Source organism: Myzus persicae, unplaced genomic scaffold (assembly GCF_001856785.1).
Source record: "Myzus persicae strain clone G006 unplaced genomic scaffold, MPER_G0061.0, whole genome shotgun sequence".
Classification (NCBI taxonomy): Eukaryota; Metazoa; Arthropoda; class Insecta; order Hemiptera; family Aphididae; genus Myzus; species Myzus persicae.
Window position 1 is genome coordinate 1,136,358 of NW_019101460.1, and position 27,458 is coordinate 1,163,815.

Consider the following 27,458-nt stretch of genomic DNA (forward strand, 5'->3'; position numbering starts at 1 on the left):
TTGATACCATTTATAAGTACCTACGCTTTATTTTATTTATTTAGTTATTTATCTGTTGGATGTTGGTTTTTGGTTTTCGTAGAGGTGTAGGTATTTGCTATCGAGTCGAACATCTCTTCCCATAGTAGTTTGCAGTCCTTTTCTTAAATCAACCTTAATATATCAGTACTACCGGTATTACAGTTGACAGTAACTACAATAGGTACTAGTTTAGTATTTTTTCCTCACATTTTGAGTAAATTCATATATACTAGCTAGATCATTAAGTTAATATATAAGGTATTACTGTAGAAAACTAATTTAAGGTGTTATGATATATAGATAAGATTATGAATAAAATGTTAAGATGGGTGCAACAAAACAACGAACAATATTACATAGGTAATTTGAAACAAATAAAAGTTAACCAAATAGTGTTATGTATGTTGTTTAAATAACATTATTTTAGTTTCTTTTGTTTCATTACATTAGAATAGAAAGAATTTTTTTGATCTTTTGGGATTCGCGATTTGATAGGTAAGGATTACATTTTTAGTTAAATATAGTATTTTAAGTATACATTTTATCAGTGAAAAGAATATAAGCGATCTTTATAATATTACAATTTCATATATTTATTTATAAGGCGAAGCGAGATAGCTGATAATAATAATCCACCATTTGTATATTTTTATATCCAAGAAAACTGTTAATTATTAACTTTAATTTTTTTAAATGTACCTTACAGTGATATGAAAAAATAAAAAAATAAAATCTTACATAGGTATACTGTAAAATTATTTTGTGCTTATTTTACCTATATTTTTCTAACAATAAAAACATTTTTGTAATTTTAAGTTGAAACCCAACTAAGGATGTTTGTATATTAATAAGTTTTGCAAAATCAAAAAAAAAAAATATTTAATTTTTTTTATATATTATGTAATATTTTAATCACAAATGCTAACAATATATATTATATATTGTAGAAGTATTTGAGGTAAACATCTTAAATTATTATTGACTACTAAAAACAGATTTATTCTGGTATAAGAATTGTGGTTACTGGTCATAGACCATTCAAAACTCATTTAAGCACGAGTAGTTTAGTGGCAGGCAAAATGTGATATTGCTTAAAAAATGATATTTTTAAATATTATTTATATGTATAATTGTATACTAAAATTTTAATATTCTAAAATCTAATATTTATATTGCCAAAAAATATGTTGTAATCAGTTGTGGTATTCTACTTAAGACTGAATTTCTGATACTCGCTCAGTGTTTTTTTATTCTTCTTATAATAATATTAATATACCAAGATGTAGAAAGTCTAAAATAGTTTTACAAGGAACTTGTTATTATATATATATTTTTAGGTATGACCTATTACATTGGAAAACTGTTTTCTGGGTAAAACTAGGAAAGACTCCGGAACTCATTGTTTTCGTCAAGAAAATATTGTTAAAAGATATCGTAAAAAGGATACCGTCAAATGAATTATACGACAATGATCGATAAATAAAAAAACCAAGAATTTCGTCATATTATAATGTATTATGATATTATTGTTATTGTTCAAAACTTGATTTTTTATCTATTTCACTGGTCCTTGCTAACTATGTGATATGTGTAATAGTGTATACAATATTACACCCTCTGTCTGGAACTAACTAATATAATGAATGGATTTATTACCGAGTTCGTCGGTCAGCTGATATAATATTAATATTTAAATACAACAAACCATCACGTTCAGGCTGTTGTGTGGCGCAAGTGACTAAGAGCTACAAGAGAGACCCTTCTAAGTGACGTCGTCTTCGTATATAATATAGTGTAATAAGAACGCGATTAACCTAAATTCGGCGATGATACTGTCGGTGCATGGTAATTTTAGAAGCTCGCAAAATATTATACTATTAACGTTGACCATCAAAGTTAAATTACGACCGTCGGAATATAGCGTAGATACCTTCATCGAAAACAGATCTTTTTGGTCATATAAACGAGTTTTAGGATAGGAAACTTTTTATTTCATGTTTATACCTAAACTCAGTGTTTCATAAATCTTTCTATACTATATTATTATTATTAATTATAACTAAAATATTGACTGCATGTATGTATTTAAAAGTAGTAAAGGATCTTTGATCATGAGACTTATATCGTATTCACTTTTTTCACAGAATCTCAATTGTATGTAAACATCAAGATTATTTGAAATTTATTATACATATATTTAATCAATTAATAATTGGGTATATCATGTTTGGTAAAATATTATTAATTGGTCACTTATATTTTAGTCACAATTTACCAATAGTATAAAATTATTTCTATCGTTTGATAATCGAAATGTCTACTATAGTTTTAGAACATACCTAGTTATTCAAATATTAATCGTACGGCTTAAAACTGTTGATTGTGGTATCCCTTGTTTTGTACCTAATTATGAGTTAAGACTTAAGTCGATATAATCTGTAATCGATAACTATTTAATTTATAAAAATAACAATGAATTCAAATTATTTTAACAATAATAAAATTAAGCTCTTATAGAAAATTTGATTGATTGCACTTGTTGTTTCTATAAAGTTCTTAATTTATACAAATATCTTTTGACATAAATTAACTTTACTAAGTATTTTTTTTGCTCAAAATATGTGTTTGAAATGAATCAAAGAATGTACTCAAAGATGAAAGTTAGAAAGTTACCTTTCAGAGGTTATGGTAATTTTACCTGTGACTAACCCTAGAGAATTTTTCATAACAAGTGAAGTGTTACTTTTTGATTTAAAATGGCCGGGTGAGCGTGTCGAATGAGTTACCCCACCTGGCCATTATATTGTGTGGGTGAATATATACAGATATATCGTTTATGTATACAAAAATACGTAGGTAACTATAATTAAGTACCTATTTTTGAACTCAGTATACAAAAACACGAGGCATAAAATCTTTACTTAGGGCGTTACACTCCTAAATATACGTCTTTGAATGTGGGACAAATGATGACGTATATATATTTCATTATCGTTGCGAGTAGTTTCCACCGTTTACGTTTAGTTCTCCAAATACCTACGTATATACCATTTCTGGCATGGCGACAAACATGTTTTTGGCTTATCGCATGGAACTGTAATAATATATAAATTAAAAATAGCTATACAGTACTTATAGTGATGAAACTATATTGACAAGACAAATATTAATACAGTGCGATGTTCAATGGTTTTAATTAAATGCCAAGACACTCTCGTCCTTGCCATACACAAACGTGAGAGCATATATATTTAACATAATTTATTACTGTGTTTCGTCAACGTCTCGGATATATGATGATGGAAACCATGCCAATGATGAAGAAAGTAAATAATTCTCCTTTCTAAAATTATATTATTATAGCATATAAATATATACTGTTGTGTGTACCTATGTCGCACATGTAAATAAGGACTGCGAGATGAAATTTCATCTGCCTTGCGCTGCTCGTTTTCCCTTAACTGTAACTATCTATTTTGTATTATTTAAGTTATGTTAGAGCTCTTTAGATTGTGCTTAGCAAAAGATGCATTTTGAGTTAGTACAATACATTAGAATAATGCATTTTTTTCTCGGGATACACTTTTGGCCAAAATATTCAAATACCTGTGTGGATTGGAAATAAAGTGTCAAGTCTATAATATAATCAAGTTAATCATAGTAAATGTTACTTAAATTCCTTATAAGAACAAAAAATATATTATAGAAAGTGTTAAAGTAATAGAAACACAAAAGTGAAATGCGCTTGGTTTTTAAATGTGATTATTTATGATTTATCTCATATTTAAGAATATTATACACAAACTATATTAAAGGTTTTAATTTACAAAATGAATAATAAAAATGTACCTACTCGTATTCACTATACAATATAATACCTATCGTATTACAGATGAATTGTACCGATCACGCAAATCACCAAAATTGACTAAAAATCCTCTACACATGCAGACGCAGCGACTACCGCGTAACACAGGTTAGGTTAGGTCACCTGTATGCAATTTAATAACTATATGTATGCGTAATAAGTGAGTGTACACACACAACATTTAATATTACTTGCAATTGTGCAAGATAATATTATACAGTGTGATAGATATATTTTAATACAACGATTACGACGCAGTTGAGTTGTCTCGTCGAGTGAACGAATCGTTATGAAGACAAGCTCGGGTTCATTCAAATAATTCTACATATAAGTAGAACATGTACTATTATATATACACAGTCCGGCCATTCCTGTTTATATTGTGCACGTTTTTCCCCCTTAGTTTTGCAGCCGTAATGGCGTAAATAATAGTCCGACGCCTTTCTGTCAAGAGTAGTCCGTTAATTATGCACCACGCCTGTAGATTTTCCTTTTTTTCTGCTTCTATTTCATAATGTTACGCCCCACCGTAATAGCTATAATAATAATAATAATAATAATGCTCTATATGGTCCACGATTAGACTTTGTACCCATCATACGCGAGCTACATAATTTTCCTGGTGTACAACAATTCTTATAACTCTTATAAAATCATATTATACACGCAGATATGTTTAATGATAAGTTACCGAGCGAACAAATAATAATAAATATTATAAAAACTACCGTTATCGAACAGTAGTTATAATAGTTTGCATAAACGATAAAATATTCCAGTTAGCTGAAAGAGCAAAAAAAAAAAATACTTCATCAACTACTGATGATATTATATAGGTACTATACACATAATATAATATGAAGCTCAAAATATGCATGAAATAGCTGTATAATAGTGAACGATACTCTGACAATATCGTGTCATATTGCACCTACTCTAAATAAAAATTATTACGAGGAGCTAAAATCAACGGAAATTTAACGCATTTTCCCGACAAAATGTGAAATTCAAAATAAAATTAATTTTTTTATCGAATTTAATTCGAAAATAACGTTTCGAATATTTATAAACACCGTAATGTATAGTAGTTGGATGTTGTCAGTGGTCGGCCGTTGTTTAAATGAAATATTACATTTTTTAATTCTACACATTTTTAATTATAAAGGCTGAAAGCATCGCAATATTACAATGGAATTTAATATTATATACGTTAGCGTATTTTTTATACCTATTGCCGGCTTATAAACAAAACGTGAAACTCGAATCTATAATATAGTCAGATAAACATATAATATATCGGGTTATAATTTATAACTAATGTGTAATTACCAATAAATAATTTAATTTCTGCATTAAAAAAGGTTTTCTTCATTCGCCATTATTTCATTACACATATTATACAGTACTAATATCTTATGGGCATAATAAGCGAGTACGAAAATAATGTGCTTACGAATAAAACATAAATCAAAAACTAGAATCGCTGTTTTAACAATACTATAAATCGTACAATAGTACTAATGTGTACCAAAGTTCTTAAAGTAAACGTCTTTTTGAAACGAGAAAAATTATTTTTTCTGTGACTATCGATGCTGTTTGTCTTGCCATATTGTGTTGTATATTATTCTGTGTATTATCCTGTTTAGTGGGTAGCGACAAAAGTGAACGAAAGAGAAAAGAAAAATAATAAATATTAAAACTGTAGCATAAACATTAGGAAAGTTCTATAATAGTACATAAATATATTATATATGACTATGAACTTTGCAATTCTGCAGTGGTTTTTATCACTATAATATGCAGACATTATAACATTACATATTACTATAATCCATCTTTTTTCCACATTCTCTGTGAACAAAATGTTCATCTATGTAGGAACCATACTATAAATAATCATATATAGGTGTACTCCTCTAAGTTGTAAATCTATAGTATATATAATATATATATATACTTACCTTCAAATACTCTACAAATAGAGCTCTGAACTTAAGCTGTTTTTTTTTAAACTAATGTTTGTCCAAAGTATTATAATAATATCAACTTAAGCTTATTGATGTCTTCTATATACTCGTACTTCATATTAAATTATTCACAGGCCCAGGATTACTAAAATAACGTTTACCTTATATTTTATGTTAAAACTATTTTCTTTATCGGATTAAAGTGTTCAACATAAACACAGGGTTCGCACTGGATAATTTGTAAAATTTTGAATTGTCAAAAGCAACTGAAGTGTTATTCGCCATACATAATTAACAGAGTGATGTCTCTTTGACTTTGTTCGCATACATATCTTGCTTAATAATTTATATATTTAAAATTCAATGTTGGAAAATGCTTACAGTATTTTTTTATTCATCAAAAAAGCACACGATAATCACATTATATTATGATCATAGTAACATAGATAGACAGATATATACATACTACTGCAGCTGGTAAATATTTTCAGAATTATTATTAACCAGTGGAATTTTATGATTTCTGGCTTATATTTTTATTGATATTATTATTTTGTATCCTGTGTCTCATTTCCCTTGATGTCGGTGCACAACTATGGAACCCAACAACGGAGACGATGCAATAAAACTTCTTTCTTTATTTATTTTTTGGGGTTTTTTTTTAAAAATAAAAGCAATAACCATAACAATAGTCAAATTATATCTCGTGTCGTTTATCAAATAAATATACACGAATATAGCTAGAATCATATAATATTATATTACACAAACGCTGTTTCAGAATCGATTCTTGTTGATGTCGATGATGACGGTGGCGCGCGGTGGTCTTTATTGTGTCACCACAGTAATCGTTTTTCGTTTACTGTTTTCGTAATATTACGAAAAAAAATTCCTTTTAACTGAAAAATTATATAAAAAATAATATTTTAAAGTCATATAGGGATTAAGGTGATGAGTTGAATATCCACTGAAATCCCTGCATGTTATCCACGTGAACGATGATTATCTCAATAATTGTGGAGCAGCTGAATATTATTTGGCTGTTGAATAGTATATTATATAAACCCGTACCTAGCTGGAACGGACTGTATGGAATATTATAGATGACGTTAGGGGGAAAGGCGCAATAACAAAACGTCAAATAAAAAAAGAATAGGTGGGGTATTATTACTTTGATTGTGATGTGACAATTTGATATGATATATTCATCATGTACTTTACCGTGGCCAGACGTCCTCGGCGAATAGAAAAATAATAACACATTAATAATGGTGCCAACCGCCTGCATGGCGTACGCATGTATACGCGTATATTATGGTACGCGCTCACAGGTCTAGTGAAATACGATTCCAGCTGTTGAAATAAATCGTCTTCAAATGACTATTTTCCTTTGGGTCGTAAATAATTCATTTCTCGTGTACAATAAACGTCGTGTGTGTATTATTATTATTATACGGAGCGAACGACCACTAAACGCAGATATTACAGTATTATATATTACAGTATTGTGCACCAACTGCTTATTGGCCTCGGCAAACGCTATTTTTCAATTTCTAAAATTCTGAAAACATATTTCTCACAAACACATACCTCGTAAATAATAGTCGGTATAACCTCGGTACCTTTGTATACACATATAATATACTTCTATACGTTTTTTCGCACACAGACGAAAATACAGTACGCGTTTATGATCATACGTCGATATCAGCGTTGGACATAATATTATAGAATTTACACAAACTACCAGTCTTTAAATTATATATAGAGTGATTATTTTGAAGGTAAACACTAATTTTCTATAAAAGTATTAACCTCTTACAATTTTTTTTTTTACAAAATTCACAGCCATCACAAAAAAACATTTAAAAATAATATTTCTGACTATTATCTTTTTTTATCGTTAGTATTTTTCTTAGCTTTTTTACTTTTTTGAAAGCAATATATAATTTAAATTTCATATTACTAAGCAGAATATTTTTCTGAGAATTACAATAAACACAAATTGTTATTAAGAGTTAATAAGCCATAAATATTTAAACTATAAGTATAGATGACTTGAGTATTGGGCCACTCATCTAAACTTCAAATACATTATGCATAACTAATTATAACTACTCGTGAGAAATTTGGTTTTATACATTGAGGTACTCAAACCTCAGAGTATGAAATTAAAAATGCTGGTATGTTATTCAAATGTGCAAGAAACTTAAAACATTATACATTTACATCTATAAAAATGAGTAAAATTTAAAGTAGCATCTGAAAAAATATTTTCAAAAACTTTAGTACTGCCCAAGAAAACCAGTTTTTTCGTTTAGCAGAATCGTTTTGCATATTATGTAACGTTAATTGTACATAAAACATACTATACACACAATAAAAATAATTAATAATAGTGTTTGTTGTCTGCGTCCCAGATAAAAAGTATGATATTTATTGTGCCTGTGGTTTTTTTTTCAGAAAACTGTCGACGAATGAGTGCGAATGGGTTGTCCCCAGAGTCCAAAAGATGCGTACCCGATTACCTCAATCGATGGGGCTACGAACGGGTCCCCGCGGAGTTTTCTACGAATAAATATACATAAACGTCCGTAACTACGAGTTCTGAGTTGCAGACTCACCTCGGAGAAAGTGTCTTTTATTAACCTCGACAAAGCGACAAACCAAATAAAATAATATGCATTGATACAATGATATACATACTATCATGAATTTATGATAATGTAGCATAGTTTGTAAGTATACCTATACGATGGTGCAAGAGTATACAATATCGTAGTTCGGTGACAATGCCATTTACCGAGTTAAAAACAAGTATGTATCGGTATATGTGTCATTAAATTAAATAATTAATAATGTGATGCAAATTCGCAAGACGAGGAATCAACGAGTTAAAAAGTTAAGTTACTTTTGACTAAGTTATATAACGAGTTACTCTTTTTTAGATGTAAGTTCTAACTTAACGAGTTAAATTTTTTCAATGTTATGAAGTAACTTACGAGTAAATCATTGTCACGTTAAGTCATTAAGCTAATATTTCCTAAAACCAAAGAGCTAAAATAAATTCTATTTAGTAAAAAATAATTGTATAAAAAAAAAACAATAATTGGAAATATCAGATATAGTTATCCAAAAACTGATACTTAGTTACAAGAATTCTGGTCCTCACCAATGAAAAAAGTATAGACTTGTTCATATTATGATAGATTTTAAAATTTCACTACATTTAATGATCTATGCACACAAGTACCAATGTTTTCTTACATCAAATCTATTAACCGTTTATTAATTTTAATAAGAAATAAAAAAAAATTGATGCAAACATTGAGCATAGTTATATTGTTACAAAATGTATTTAAATAAATAAAATAATTTGGTTTTCGTGGAAATTAAAAAAAACTACATAATCGAAATAAAATTAATAACGATTTTTTGTGGGTACCAAAAAAAGTTTAGTCGACCAATTTATATAATTTTATGCTGACCACAGAATAAAAACTTACATCTTAAACCTTCCCTCTTGGTTATCTCCTTAACCAGTGCTTGAAATTTGGTACCCCGCACTGGGTTTTAAACGCAGGCCTGTGTACATAATATTATAGTTTAGTAGTTTAGAACTGAACGCAAACTGTGAACGCCGACCACAAGTCGGTACCTACCTACTTACTATATACATACCAATATACTATAACTGTTGTACGGCACAAAGTCCCCTCGACGACTGCGTCACGCGCACCGTGGGATTATCAGCTAAGGGAATTACGTTTTCTCCACAATGTATAATAATTAAATGTAATTCGATTGTGGCGGAACGAACGAGAAACAAGACATTTTGTACAAAATAAATCGATCAACGCCGCAGTGAAATCACTAAAGTGTAAAACGTTTACGGCCAGCCGTCGACTATATATATATATATATTATATATATATACACATTGTTATTTACTAATAAGTTTAAGGTTGTTTGCGGTGAACGCGCTCCGCAACACTTACAGCCGAAACAATAAAGATGTAATACAAGAAGAGAAAAGTGTGACGTGTACGGTGATAGACTATAGACTTGAGTGATAAGTCTGCAGGACTGAACTCTTAGCGAGTGCGAGAGGTATATAACACGCTCGCACATAGACGATGGTACCTGTGCGAATTGAACCTGTGAGGACTGAAAATTTAAAATCGAGATCGGTACATTGTCATCAAGCTATCTTGATTTTGACTGACTGCCGAGTGACAACTAATAATTAATAGTGCAAAAGTAGAGTTCGTACAATCTCATCTGTTTATGCTATAATTATTATAAATATGTCTAAATAGGAGACGAACTAATCGAAACGTGCACGAACCCATAGTGGTTAAAAATCACATGTACTCACCGTGTGCCAGAGTTATGAAGTATAAACAGAAGTGACTAGAGGCACAGAAAATGATATAAAGCCAAAATAATTGAATTTTATGAAAGTCCAATGGTTGGTGGCTACCGTTATTGTATACAGTATACATAGTTCGCTATAACTTGTAACACGAACGTTATCGGATCTTAAGTAATATGTAAATATTGTGTACACTACTGTATAGCCATTAACGGGAAATGAAAAATCGACTTGGAAAAAAAAGTTTTAGTAAACAGTTTTTTTATCTATAATTTTTGATGGAATTAATAAAACTTTGATCAAGTCCCGAGAAAACCGATGTCAAAAGTTACAGTTCAAAACTTTTCTTCCGAGTCAAAGTATCTATAGGATGTAGGTCACCAGTTAATTGTATTGTTTAGCGTTAAATTATAAATCAAATGAAAATATTTAACAATATAATGTATACATTTGTTTTTAATAAGTATAGGTTATAGAAAAGTTTAATTTGTAGAATGCAACGATAAATATTTCAATTAATATACTGTTGAGTACCGAATGCTTTGTTTTAAACTAATAATGAATGATTTTATTTTAAATGTGAACATTAAACATGAATTTAATAATTAATAATTCATCAAGTTACATAAGCGCATAATAATTTTTAGTACAACCATTGGGTAATTTACATGTATTTGGCTCTACATATAAGTTTTAATAGTTTTATAAATAATTGTTAAGCTGATTTAAGTCTTAAAATTACAAGTCTGCAAGATATAACCGATGGATATTTTAAATATTTCAATAATATTTTTGATGCGCTACAATTAATATTCCTGTATCATGATTTGTTGCGTTTGCCGTCTAAAAAATGTTCATAATTATGTAATATCGAATAACAACATTTTATATAGCAGTATAAAAACGATGTACATGAACGATTTTTTTTCACCTTAAAATGTGTCATTTTATCAAGTACCTATTTGAAAAAAAGTTCTATTATTGAGTACCTACTTCAAATCATGTGCACACAACCCACCCATCACCATTCACCATTCTGAGAGATGCCTCTTGAATTTTAAATAAACTTGATTCTAACACATTAGCAAAGAAACACATTTTAATATTTTTCTTGTATTTTTTATAGGTACAACACGTCTCGCTTATACAGAACATACACAAATAAACTGAGTGAAATAAATAATTTCCCAAGTGACTTGTGTTTTATATATATATATATAGAACTATATAAGTATGTCGTTATAAGTCAATATACTTATGTTTATGCTCTATAAACTATACGACATCAATTTGTATTTGTATTTTTAAATATTTTCGACACATCTTTTGCGTACGATATCGTTATTATTAATTAATTTAACCGTGGTTAATATGTTTTTTACCGTTTCGCTAAAAAGTCAAATATTGATAGCATATAATATTATCACGTTTAGTATATTATTATGTGAGGAATAGTTCATGTAAATGGTATTTTGATACAAAACAATAAAAACTATTATTATGTTGTATATTTTTAGCAGTTTATTGGTTTAAAATTCCATATTTTAAGCTCTGAATATTTATAGATGCCTTTTTTATCATTTAATATTTTTCGAAAAAAATTAAAATATTTTCATTTCGATAAAGCTAAATAACTTATTAGATATTTACTGTAAATAAATTAGGTACCTATATAGGTTCCACTGTATCAGAAATATTTTCGTAAGAGCAGCGTGTATATTGTGTATAATATAGTTAACATAAAATATTAGCCCATTAAATAATAAATTCGTGTAATTAATGTTGCAATTATTTCGGCTATAATTATAATTATTTTACACCAATGTATATTTTATGATGAAATATAAGCGTAAAATATATTTTCAGGCAGTATTATAAAAAAAAGTTTTAGTGTTAAATTTTTTCATTTTTATGTACTGGGGTTTTTGCGTGTTTAAAAATTATTTTCATGAAGTGTATTTTATTTTATTCCCCCCATATACAGGTACATTTGTTGTATAGGACGATTCATTTTTGGCCATTTTCCCATCGCAAATACATAATTTCGATTTCGACTCTATCAATATATCCCTACTGTGAGTCCTACGGATATTAAGTTGATCGCATGTTATGTGAACAATATTACGTTCATGTATAGTCAGTCCTGTCTTCAGCTATTTAATACTACTAAAAAATATTATTGTTCATAAACTTGTGTACCGTATACGCACGAGTAGCTTTTTTTATTTAAGCACAACTATTATTTTTCAGTCGATTTTCATGTTTCTTTTGGACGTATACGAACACAATAATATTAACACTGGAATGATAATAAAGTATTTATTGTAGAAATATTGATTTATTCACAAAACTATTATTAGCTGTTATTCACTAAATAAATGACTGTAATACACGTTACCAATGTCAAACGGACACGAACTCTGCACTATTATGTTACCCGAAGGTATTATTGTGATTGTTATCATTCGTGTGCACATCAACCACCAAATATCTTATTTTTATAAATCGATAATAATCTTATTTTTCTGTATGACATTCGGAATAATTTCAATATAATACGAACTTCTTCATTTAACAAAATGTTTCCCGGGCACGGAGACCTCTTTGTTATTTACAAATGAAGCTGTCGTTATAACATCCGCCTTACGCCAACATAGGACTGTTCTCGCTTGTGACGAATGGTTGAACCAATTATTTATTTCAAATGTTGTCGACTGTTGTATACTAGCTTTAAAATATAGTGTTTCAATTACTGGTATAATAATGTGTATGTAATTAACTACAGTTGAACAGTAAGCATCGACCGTTGAAATTTGTTTTCCATTTTGTCAACACTTACATTTGTAAACAACCGCCACCTAAATTTGAATTTTAAGCATGGTCGATAAAGGACTAACAAAGAAAAAAAAGAACCTATTATGATATTCCGAAGTTATCTTTCAATGTATGTCGGGAAACATTTTTAAACAATATCGTTTAATATCGAGTTCAGAATAATAGAAATAAATTAAAATAATTTACGATTAATAAAAAATATTATATTTCTCGTAATGCATCTTAAAATGTAAGTTCCACTGTAATGTTTAATTGTTAAGTATTTGTCTAGAATTATTGAACAATAATGATATTGAATAATTTACTACATAATGCAATTTTGCACACTGGATTATTAATGCTTCATAATATCGTTTAGAAGCGATTTGTAGGTAAATGCCACAATATTATAAAAAGAATTCCATAATCCATACGGCAATACATGTACAATACTAAAATATGTAGGGGGACTTTTGGAATCCTAACAATATATTTTCCGATTTCACGAGAACCCCTCGAGTGGCATAAAACAAATAACAATAAGGTCGCTTGGCTTATTAAAAGTGTACAATACTCATAAACAGTAAAAATAATAATACACTACTTGGGCTTATAAACACAAATGCCTAATACATTAAATACAATATCACATCCATTATAGCATTATATAATTCGCATATTTATTTTTAATTACTTATAGTTGCTACATTTCGTTATTTTTATATATCGTATTGTAGTATCAAAAGAGAATAAACTATTATGTTATATAAACAAGAATTTGTTTTAACTAGGTATTAAAAAATCCGGTTACATTGTTATTTTTACCAAAATAATAATACAAAAAAACCTTTGATCAAACTCAAGTCAAAAAAATAATATTTTTTGCAAGTATAAAAGTGATGCGGGTGAAGGGGATGAGCGTTATGTTTATAATGCTCGCAACTATTTCAGGTATCATTTTTAATGTGAAATAATCTATACGTACAGGATTTAGGACGTAGGTATAATAAGTATATACATTACACATTAGTATAATTACTGCAGTTATAATATTTGTATAGTCAAATAGACCATATTAGGTAACATAAACGTAGTATAACATCGATTCCACCAATTCTCGGGTCAAAAAAAAAAAATAATAATCAAACTCCGAAATTTGTATAACCATTATTTATAATTTACAAAATAAAAAAGAGTTTTCATTATTATTGTACTAAATTTATTTTATCATGAATGTAGTGTCTTCATTCACCACGAGTACATTTCAACAACGTCAACAGTTTTTAAAAATATTTTCGATTGTTCTTGACCAGGAGCAACGATTGCGATTTCGAGAATCTGACCGAACCAACGCGTAACAGCACCGCGATCGTTTAACAATGATTATACAATAACAATATTATCTTAGAAATGATTAGAATATAATACAATGGGACATTTTGTTCGCAGCAGACTGCGTTTCGGTTGGACCTGCTTCGTTACCTGGGTGTATCCGCGGATGTGCCGGCCGGATACGTTTGTGCGAAGTTCAAAAACGGAAAGGAGTTGGACGGACTGGAATGTTGGGCACGAACCTGCACAGTCCGCCGCAGCTGCCTTCCCGATTTCGTTCCTTCGCAAACATTCATCTATACCATTCAATCGCCGTCGTTAGGTTCAAAATACGCTGCACAAGGGGAAATGGAGAGGGTGTCTACTAATTCCGCTAAGGCGTCATAACTTAAAAACAATATTACAATAATATAATATGCAAGGATCAACAGACAATATTTTCACGGTTGAAGATGTGAAATGAAACTAACATTATAATAGTTATTTATGTATTTCGTATATGTGTACGAATATATGAGTGATCCGCCAATCATGCTCATCACCTTCATTGTATTATTTTATAATTATTATCAATCATTTATTCAGATATTATGTGGGATTTGTAAGTAGGTATACTTTAATTTAGTGTTTGGAAATATCACGATTTTTTATATATAATTTAAGGGACGTCATTTTTTTTCCAACTATCAATTTCCATGTTATGGATTCAGGATAATTTAACTATTAAATATACTCTCAGTGTGACGATTTTAAAACTATACCTATAGTCAGCTCAATATTACCTTAGAAAATATTATCATCTATAATTTTTGTAATAGGTGAATTTACTCCTGGTCTTCTAGTCTAAACTTGTTAACACTGATTTTAGATGAAAGCATTTTAACGTGTGTCTTATACTTTTATCTATGTTGCGCGATGGTATGAAAGAATAAACACACATTGCGCTGATATCCTCTTAATATTTTCTTCAACCTGAAATTATCATTATAAATACTTAACTATACATACTAAATAACGTTGAAGGGCTAACGTCAAACATTTAATAATATATAATTCAATACATTTATCGCTCCACTCAAATACTAAATTTCTACCGTTTAAAATTGAAAAAAATATAATCTAGTATTTATTTTTTTATTTTCTAAAATATAAATTGTTATATTATTATATCCATGATAAATTGTAAAAGGAAAAAAAGTAAATAACTATCAAAATATTTTCAGTATAGTAAAGAATGACAGTATAATGTAGATTGGAAAAGGATAAAGCAAAAAAGCTGGGTCAGACATCACTATTATCCATCAACGAAGTATAAAAGATTTTTTTTAAAGACTACAAGGTTTGGTCATTTATTTAAAACCAAAATTCACTATTAAGAGTGACTAGATAATCTATTGGAAGGAAAACCTCTCGGGAGAGTGGAAACCTAGAATGGGAAGGAAAGTTTTGTAACAAAAGAATATCGGAGCATAAGGTGTAGGATCGATTCTAAGTAGTGTGAGTGGGAAATAGAGGCAGTTCAAAAACGCCAGACAAGTAGATGGTCTTATTATTGGGTCCAAAAATCTAAACAGAAGAATTGAACATGTGCATTTGACATAGCTAAGCACTTATTACGTGAGGTAGATAGTTTATATTATATTATGATTTATAGTAAGTAATACACTGGAAGTGTGGAAACAAAATGTAAAAATAGGTCTGTAAAAAATAAATTATGGTTTATTATACATCTAATGATATCTAGGAGTTAGCACGAGGCTTTAATTTTAAGTCTTTTAAGTAATTGGTTAGCAGTTTAAAATTTAAAATTTAAAATTGGTGTGCAACTCGGAGTTTAATTCATATCATAGTACCGAATTTCATCAGGGATCATCATACTGCCATTCGGAGAGTGGTCGATTGGAGCGATTGTGTAATATGAATTTGTGATGGCTTTGCACAACCCAAAATTTGAATCTATAAAATATATAGGCCATTAAAGAGATTTGTACATACTGAGTCTAGCGCAGATTGAGAACTTTGATTTACAAATTGGGCTTAGTAAATATTTGGCAGTTGAACATTTTTCTCTGTGATTAAAGATGAAGGCCTCAAGTCAGTATTTTATTGAACATAATGCAAAGATATTTGACTTCCAAGGAGATTGAGATGAGTATTCCTTTGAATTGAAGAGATGGAAGGTAAGATATTTTGATTCTCCACTTGGACAACCAGCTGTCAATTAAGTACTCCAACATTACAATAAAATGACTACATCTACAGAAGTTGTATTATACTCGTATAACAGCAGACGGTTATGTTTATCGACGGATATGACGCGGACACGCAATTCCGTACCATCGCCCAAAACAATAATATTATATTCTTCGATAAAATAAACATTTATGTGAGCATTGCAATCTATTATTCTAATATTATACCGCATGTACAGTTTAATTCACCTCGTATAATAATGTTGAATTTACACAGTGGTCGACTATTATTTACTGGGTTAGATATTTCAATAACTTATAATCTTGCTGTTCGTAATATAAATCTTAGTATTTCAACATGATATTCTTACTTTGCATCTGGGGGCAAAATATTTTAATCAAAACGGGAAGTATTTTAATTTTTAATCGACTACAATTATAGTGTTTATTTTAATAAAGAAATAGAAAGTGTTAATTATTTAATATTATATAACTATATATTATCTATGTACAAAATATGAATGTTATTCGTTTTACATAATAAATTGTTTCTATTTTTCATTATGTATAGGTATTAACTTAGACTGTTTTTTAGTTTTGAACTTTTTTCCCCTTTATATGTTTCTATTAATGAGACAAAAGCTAATACATCATACGTTTGTGGTAAGTATTAAAAGGTATCAATAAAGCTTTTGAATTTCTGAAATAAGACTTCATCGAAAAAGGTTATATAGACGTTTTATCATATCATAATTATTGGTTTTAAAATAATATAATCAGTGCATCCAAATTGTTTCCTGGGTTGATACAAAGGGTATAACCGAATTAGTTCCTGCGTTTTTACGAATGAAATATCCAAATTGGTTCCAAAGTTATTCTAAAAGCATTTTAGACTTAGGACTGTTTACATATTATGCAGGTTAAGTTAAAAATTGGGCCTAATTTTTTGATGTATACATCCGTAGGTACATACAAATGAGAAATATGTTATAGTAATATTAAATAATAATTATACTACAACTAGGCAAGGGATGAAACTCGTCTGCGAACATTTATCTTTTTTAAAACTCGTTTGCACAAAAAACACAACTCGATATAACTTCAAGCCACCTTTTCCGAAAAACCTTAAAAACTAAACTCATTTGCACACAGATGTTAAGTATAAAGTGCCTGCGGTCACAATGAGGACATTTAAACGTCCAGAGTTCAAGCGCTATTTACTGTCCTACGACTAACGATTTTACAAACTACACAGTGACCAACGTGTGGCTCACTGTGAAACTATACCTACTAAAAATATGGTAAGTCCAAAATGATTTAATACACATACTACATATGCTTTTTTTTTATAACATAATATAATACTTATATTGGTATCGTATGTTCGATAATTTGTACTGCTAGCTGTTATCAATGACTAATGTATCTTAGGTAGTTTAAAATTCAGTAAAAAAATTATATACATATAGGTAATAAATATTATGTGTGTGTGTGTGTGTGTGTGTTTTCGTTTGCGCAATCGAGTCATCCATTTTCTGGTAAAATGTTGAATGTGCGGAAACGATGTGCACTGCCAGGGATAAGTACGGGTTTTTATTTTGATCATGCACCAGAAATTATTATGAGCATGCTCACGCTAGTCGTGGATAATAATCACCCTATATATTACTAAACTCTCTTTATTCTTATGTTTATTTTGGTCGTATACGTATACCTAGTTTTTCTGACATACTGCGATAAATATATGCGCGCGTTATTAGCGCTCCACGAGAAAGAGAAAAATTGATATATTAATATTATAAAACTGCAAACAGGCTCTTGTATAGCGTTTAAGAATGCTGGGTTTAATGCTCTTCATATACGATACTACTTTAGCATCTCGTACATTTTTAAAAAGGAGCACCTGATCCTGAAGTCTGAAACTAAAATGTGAACGAAAAAATATCATTACTATACACCTCCACTGTGTTAAAAGTTTCCCTATTTTTCTTTACCATAGAGTAATATGTATTATAATAATAGTATAATATTTTATATGATAATAAGTTCCAAGTAGGTACCAAAATTTATCCGGTACCCGATGGAGTTGGAATGCATAGTCTATTTTCCAAACCTATGTCAAATAATAAGATATACGGTTATAAGAAGTGTGGTTTTATAATTTTGTATAAATGCGTATTATATGTCTATATTTATTATAATATTAGTTATATTTCATAAATGTTATAGTATGAACATTCAATTATTATATATTAATTAAAAGGACAACCCCTAACTAGATGAATAAAAAATCGATAAATGTACAGAATGTATATCACACCTTTTTATCCTTTATTACATTTAAAAAATAACTTTACTCAAGAATAATAATTATAATAATTACTATATAGAATAAAAGTCCATGTGCCATGGTAATAGGTTTAGAAGATAGATAATATAATGGAGATCTTGATGTTTTGAAAATTATATTAATTTATTAAATTATTTTAAAACTGTTTTTATATTTAACATTTTACAATCAAATTTCTCTTATGAAAAAATAAGTTTGTACATAATATGCGATATTAATTAAATTGAATAATAATCTAAGTATTTAAAAATATGGCCTTGAAGTATATTTAAACATTTTAATAAATACATTATTAAAGGTTAAAATTAGGTGAGCAATGAGCATGCTTGGCGAGTACTGTATATCGATGGTATCCGAGATTATAATCGTCTGCTGATTGAAATTATTCAAAAATATTGAAGAATTATCACACTATATGTAACATTTAATCAAAAAAAAAAAAAATAATAATTGCTTTTTGTATGGTTTTTTTTTATAACAGGTGTCTGTCGGGGCATGTTTGATTTCAACTATCCAATCGACCCCTATAGGTGTTGTGGCAGAAAATCAACACCAATGAAAATTATCCTTGTTTACTCAGTTACCTATCCAGTGTGTACATTATCATGTGTGTATACTGTATATTGGCATAATACTTCGCTTTAACTCTATGCTAATATTATTATACTATTATTTTTTGAGAAATAGTACATCTTAATTTTTGTAGTTATTTTATTAACTGTATTATTTATAAAATAAATAAAATAATATTATTATGCTCAAAAACATAAAAAGCGGTGTAACTCGTTGTAGTTATGTACAATGTAGGTAGGTACCTATATCGAAGGACGTTATGAAACAAGGCAATAATGACCTACATTATATTATTTGATATGACTCAATTTATCACACAAAATTAATTAACGATTTTATAAAACGATCAATGTAAATTATTTTAGTTCTAAGTATTTAAATAATGATTTTGCTATGAAATATTTTAATTCTCAAGTATTCAATAATATTTTGAATACAATTCATTAACGAGAGTACAAATTTTAATGATTATTTTTTGTATTAAATTTATTTTAATTACAGCAATTTACAGTATTTAAAATTAATATAAAAAATAGGTAATATAGGTATAAAAGTAGTTAAGTTATATTATTTGATTTCTACAATTTAAATACTTTGAATTACTAAAAAAAAAGGAAAAAACAAACGTCATTCTTACACAATTATTTTTGCAGTCTAATATTGTATTTTCATGTATTACGATTGTGGGAGAGACATTACTTGGGACAAATTTAATTATTTTTGAAAATGTAGAAGAGAACTGATTAAATTAAAAATAAACTTAGTTCTCTTAAAAGTTGCATCCTTCGCCGGGTATAATTTACCTAAAAAAAGCTGCTCACAATTTAGTATACAAAAGTATCATACAACGATAACGCTAACTAAAAAAAAGGATTTAAAATATTTTTGTTGTCAACCCTTAGCATGAATAGCAAAGAAATAAATCAGAAGTAGACGTTCGAGAAAATTAACGTAAGGCAGCCTTTATTACGGTCGTTTCTAGTCACACACGCATAGGTTTATTCTTTTCAGAATGTGTGTGATGCCATAAAAGTCCAGAAATATGTAATATATATCTGTATTCGCTTTTAGCGAAACCAATACAAAACTTTTAACCGTATTTTCGTGGATACGTGTTTTTCGACACCACGCTGAGCTACTTTGAAAGAGCCGGTTGTGTGCTGGCAGAAGTTTATTTTAAAACGATAATAATATTGTAAAAACTAAAAACTTTAGTTATGAAAAAAGTTTTACCAGTGAGTTACCTGCAGAAATATCTTTGCCGATTGAAGTTGAATTCAACTGAAAAACACTGCAGAGCTTATGTGATAATTCTTCAACGTTACTTATTTAATTCCATTATACATAATTATTTTATTCCAGGTCACTATGTAATATATCTTTTGTTAATGTATTCTTTGTATATGTAACTTATATTTAGATAAAAAATGCCTTTAAAACAATGATCGTGATCCAACCATTTGCATGCTCGTTTTTTGGTTAGGTTCTCAGGGGCCATTATCGGTGACCGTAGTTAACATTTTGGTAAGACAAAATAAAGACAGAACTATATTTTTTACAGCCTTTGTCCGTAAGAATATAAACTACCCATAAGACGTATAAAACTGTTTAATATGTACTAAAAATAAATAATATAAAATACATTGTATGCCATTAAAGGAAAGAATTTTATAAGTGTCGATGTATCATGTATACGTAAAGTTTGTATTTTATAAAGTATGTACCTAATTTTAAAATAAAAATAGGTATAAACAATATTTGTAGTAGAATAAAAATCAATGAAAGGAGGAAGAAGTGTGGGTTAAGGGTAGGTAGGTGAAAGGGGATATGAAATTATGAGAGAATTGAGAAAAATGCAGGACAGTAGGCATATATTTTTTACATGTGATTACGATGAACCAATTATTGGATGTAATACAGAGATATATTTTCTCAGCAGGCTGGTTTTTTTATGTTTCGTATATTTATTGGTCTTGATTTGTATTGTTATTTTTTGTAATTCAAGAGTACTTTTTTATATTGCTTGTACGTTTGTTCATATTTATATATAATAAATTAGTATATGACGTGAGTACCTATGTGTAATGTGTATACATGTGTTAGGTGACTTACAAAACTTCTCTCAACTATCTCAATCCCTCGAGAGGAGCAGATTGTAATTCAAGTTGCTTTATTATTCATAAACAGAGTTAATATTAAAATAATACACCGATGACGGATGCACGTAAATAATTTAAAAACATCTAATTGAAATAAATACAGAACAGCTAAAAACTATTTGACTTTACCAGTTAGACGGTTGACTTTGTAATTACTAGATGAGAGTCTGGTTATTCGAACGTTCGTCCGAACCACTAGAATATAAAATGAGAGATAAGAAATACATAGAAAGAGAAAGAGTTTGTTAGTAAATTATTTCATTAGAAATTAGAAATTATAATAGTGAATGCCAATAAACCACTGACAGAGAGGTACTTATTAGGTGACTCGTACAGTACCTATATAATATATTAGGTAAGTGGTATCAGGAAGTTAAAGTTTATATTTGTAGTACTGGGTGCATAGAGTTACCGTTTGGTGGTCGTGACAAGTAGGTGTATGTGATTTCACATTTTATCTGGCCATTGGAATCAGACACCCAAAAATTAACTGAAATCTGTGTAGACAAGTGTATATTTAAATTGTGGTTTGTTCGTATTGGTCTCAGCAGTTCTATGTTTTTTTATTTTAGTATACATATATAATATTCATGCATTACATAATAATGATTGCTTCGAAATTATTACAGATGGATGTATTGGAAGTTACGAATTAAAAATAGTGCTTAATTTCGTATGATAAATAACGTTATTCTTTTAAAATATCTTCAGCAGTGTACTGACTATAGGCCTATGTAAATTAACCAAATATAGTTAATAAATGTAAATTTATATAAAAAACTTCTAAGTTGTTTGTTCACTTGGTAATTGTTAAAAAAAACTTGCTTGTGCATATCTTACGCTAGCTACCAGTAATAACTAATAAATTAGTTTATTATTTTCATCATTCATTTGTTTTTAAACAAAACATTTTTCTTTTTGAATCAATTTTAGGTACTTACATATTTTAAAACTATGTAAAAATAACGTTATGTTTTTTTACAACATATTTCAGTAATAATTGGTAAAATATTTTCCAATTTACAACGAGCATAACAAACGAAACTTTTTAGTTTTCAAAACAACATTTCTTGTTCTCCTTATTATTATCAAAATCATTTATATCCTCTGATCGATGCGGTGTATATGTAATATCTGCTTGTGTTAGGAAAATTCACTGATTCCAACAAAAAGTCTGTATTACTGTTATTGCAAAGCTTAATTATTTTTAACTAATACAATTCAACCACCCCTGTAAACTATTAAATTATATAAATTATATGAAAATCAGAAAATTATTATTATTATTTTACCAGCCAATATTGCATGGTGATTGTAACATAATATAATTCTGCATGAGCATGAAATAGTGTACATAAATATTATAATTGTATTCGTCCTTCGATCAGTTTTTATAACTAGGTATAAAATTATATGATTAGTACGATAATAAACTTTTACTAGTTGATATAATTCCCATAACGAATGATTTTAATGACGAATAAAGTTGTAGACTATAGTTATGTGAGAAAAAGGTAAATATATATTTGTTTTCGTAGTATAATGTTATAAAATATTGTTGTATTTTTAATGTAATTAATAATAATTATAAGAGCAATTTTTTTATCATCTAATAGTAATGAACAGATAATACAAAACGAGAATGCCATATGAAACCACACCGTCGAGTTTTTTCGAAAAATTCGATGGATCTATAATATTATAATAATTATACGTATAATCTGCATTAAATCCGTTTACCATAATAATTTAATAATAACACGGTGAATAGCACAGCTTACATATTATAAATAGGTATACTCGTATATATGCATTTACATGTAAATGGTTATTAATGAAGTTAACCGACACCGTGAATCGTACTTTGATACTACTATATAATATATTATTATAATAATATAATACATTGTGTTGCTGCATCGTTTATTATAGAGATGCTCGTCACAATATCGATTTCGTTTCTTACCGTTTATGTAGGATTTCTACCCCGGCGGATTCGCTGCATTGTTCGATAATAGTTTTCAAATGGGCTAAACAATATATTAATGTACACGCACAATATGCTTTGTACGCACGCGCATTAACAGACATATATATATTATATATATATATATATATATATATATGTATATGTATCGAGCTAATTGTGTACTGCGAGTCCCACGCAAGTTTATAGTGTTCGCAGGCTAACATTTATAATATCAAAACAGTATTATAATAAGCAGTTATATATACTACAATATGGAACATCATAATAATATATCGACTAAAATTTGACAACGATTGTGTATATTATAATATATACATCGGACAATGTATTGATAAAATATTATACAAAATATCACAACGAAACATTATATATGGCATGTGTGATGCATTAAAGAAATCGATTACCTATGTCCTATAAGGCGTAGGTATAATGCAGGTCGAACAAAAAGACCTGACAAACTACATAGGCACCTAACTTTTGTTCTAATCAATAATTTTTTTATATACTTTACATATGTTTGCGTTACATGTAAAGTATAACATTTTTTATTTTTATTTTTCAATACTGAAAATACATTAATTCTATGCCCAAACCGTGATGGAACTTTTAAAAAGCCGACTGACCGCGGTGACTGCAGTATGTTTGTATACGCTGATCCCTGGATATTTTCTATTAACGAAAAATATAAGAGATTCTTTAAATTCATAATGAACACACCAAAAAAGTTTATCACAAGCGTTGTAAGGGAAACTCATATGCCTGTTTTTCACCAAAAGTCTTGAGAGTATACTCCCAGTACTCGGGCGCCAAAAGTCTGAATGACACAAAAACATTAATTTTATGCCTTAAGTAATCAACGCAAATAAAAGTGGATTAATTTTGACACCTGACTTAAGACACTCAAACCTCGAGACATGGTCTTTTCTTCGAAAGCTCGAGGCAAATCGTCCACCAACCGTACTTGGAATCAATAAATCAAGAATACTACCACATTGATCTCAAATTTAAAATTTATTTATCCTTATTATATCTGCCTATATAAATGAAACTTACTAGTGCAGTGAGAGTGGTAAGAAGAGGGAATTAAAAATACTTATACTAAATATATTATATTCAACTTTGTTGGAGTTATATCAAAATATTCAGCAACACTATAAACGACGATGTTATAGAAAAAAATAAGAAGTAATGTATGTATATTTTGAAAGTGAATATAAAATATTAATTCGACAACAATTCGAGCTCATTGATGACTGATAAATTACATCATCTACGCGGTATTACAGCAGTTATACACATAATAGCAGTTATAATAATAATATGCTGTTATACGGTTACACATTGTTGTGGCTATAGTCAATTATAAATAATTAAACGCATATGACCTAAGGCCCAAAAGATATTTTATATAGAACTTATTGTTGAAAATTAATAATGGTTATTCAACCTATGCAATTTTAGAACGATTCACATTTCCTTAGCTTACTGGACCACTGACTAATATGTATCTTGGCATAAATACCATTGTTCTATTATAGTAAAATTACGATTTAAAATTAAAACTATTAAATATCTACCTACCTATTATAAGAAAAAAACCCCTTTTATAAATACAAACGTTTTATTTATTTCTTATTCGTGGTACCAACTCGGTCTCATCAACCCTTCGGAAATTCCCGAGAATTCCCAGTTGCCGTAATTCTCCAGTGCCAACCTTACTTCCAACCATTAGATGCCACTATATTATATATTGCCGAATATGTTAGATTGTTTGGTACGTCGGTATAGGTCGGCAACATATTGTAATAAATCAAATAGTCGACGGGGCTTACCTGGGTGTCATTCCACCAAACGTGCAACCGGTAGTTGCGTAACAGTGTTGGGTTCTCGTTGATGTGGTCGACGGCCAGTTTGACGGCCGGCATGACGCCACGGCCAACGCGGCCCTCGGGTATGCTGCCGGACACACGGCCACCAAACGGAAAGAACCCTGCTATGTAGACATCGTGTCGCTTGTTCGGAGTGGGCCGTTGACCGACGACGGCGGCCGCACACCACGCCATCAGCAGCAACCACGACCTCATTCTAAATCCTGCAACAGAACCAGACAAATACCGTAAGTATAAAAGAGAAAATATACGATGAACGATACCAATAATCGATCGACTAATCCGCTCGGAATGAACTTTGTACGTCAAATGAGTAATATTAATATGCGTTATACGATTACATCAATTATAATTGTGTGTATATTTTTTTTCCTACTGATCTTACACCCGGTAACTATATGATGGCCATAAGCTGTTTGAAGCGGCACGGTTGGTTTGGAACACGTGCTCGAGTGGCTAGGATTTGTCACTAAAAAACCGGGTGGTCACTGCAGGTCATCCATTCGGGGGACTAGATAGTGACATCGGCCGATGCTTGAACTCAGAACACGTCTCGTGGTGACTGAATGCAACCACCGCACCACATCAGGTCACAATTATATATACTATATATACATACAGTTGTACGTATTCAGTATATCGTATTATATAGTAAATGTATTACGGTCTGGGTAAACAAATGAATTAATCATTGTAAGAATTCAGAGAATTGGTTATGGTTAAATTAATTTTTTTTTCAAATAGTTGATAGACTAAAATACAGTTACATCCATTACGTATGCATAAATGTACAAATTCTATTGGTTAATTAATTGTTAAAAATATTAGTTTTAAATTAAAAAAAAAAGAAAGTTTTTTGGGGACTTATAACTTATAAGTGACAACCGAATAAGCAATAGAGAGGTAACGTAAAAATATAAAATCTTATATGAAATCTTGTAAATAAAAAAATAAAATATCAAAAACTTTATAACATACGAGACAATATAAAACAAATGTTGATTCAATTATCTGCTACCTTTTGATGTTCAAATAGGTACACGTAAACCGAATAATACAAAAGTGAAACCACTGAAATAAAAATGATAAAATCAAATATGTTATATAGGAATCTAATACGTTATATGATTTCGGTATTATATTGTTTCATTTTATTTTTTTAATATTTTAGAAAGGAGAAAACAAAATGTGTAGGTATTATGTATTTTATAACAAAATAAAGGAGTTTAGGAATTTCCATTGACTACCTACGATTTGAAATGTTTCTGGTTCCTACATCTAGTTAATTTCAGTGTTGATTAATAAATTATGGATAACTTCATATTGTTGAAGGAAAACTCATCAGATTTGCATTTCTGATGACCGTAAATAATAATTAATATTTAGCAGCAACCCAATGGTGTGACGTCACAATAATTATGCGCTTTGTAGTTTGTAGCCACCATGTCGTGCCACTAATTTTATATTCAAGCAGAGTTTTAACTCACTTCAATAAATTAGAACACCATAACTTTAATTACTAAATAAAACAATGTTTAAGACCTCATTTCCGATACCACATTATAGTAAGTAAATTATGTGAATGAAATTACAATTATTTTTGTTTAATTGATTTAATAATATGCAGCACAATATTATGTTGTGTATAATATATAAATTGTATAATGTAAAAAACTACGAGTAATAATAATAACCCTCTTAAAGTCATAAATATATATATGTATATAAGGTATTCACAGCTTCTTTAATTTATTGCTTAATTTCTCAGATTCATGATTTCTATTAAAGATTAAATCCATTATACTTATATGCATTTTGTGTATTATATGTTTATATTAACATAAAAATGTTTCTATAATGTGTTCAATACATCACATCGATTGGTCACTTGATGTTTTTATTATTCTCATGTTAAAATGTCAGTGGAA

General features: G+C 29.1%; 1 protein-coding gene across 2 annotated transcripts in view; it reads right to left on the minus strand.

The window, feature by feature from the left end:
- LOC111029210 (gamma-aminobutyric acid type B receptor subunit 2) overlaps positions 1–27,458 on the minus strand; it is a 226,590-nt gene that overhangs the window by 106,858 nt on the left and 92,274 nt on the right. For both annotated transcript variants that reach the window (XM_022308144.1, XM_022308145.1), the window contains one exon: positions 25,474–25,733. In XM_022308144.1, the coding sequence (XP_022163836.1) occupies positions 25,474–25,725 (252 nt within the window). In that variant the 5' untranslated portion in view covers positions 25,726–25,733. The remainder of the gene's footprint in view (positions 1–25,473; positions 25,734–27,458) is intronic.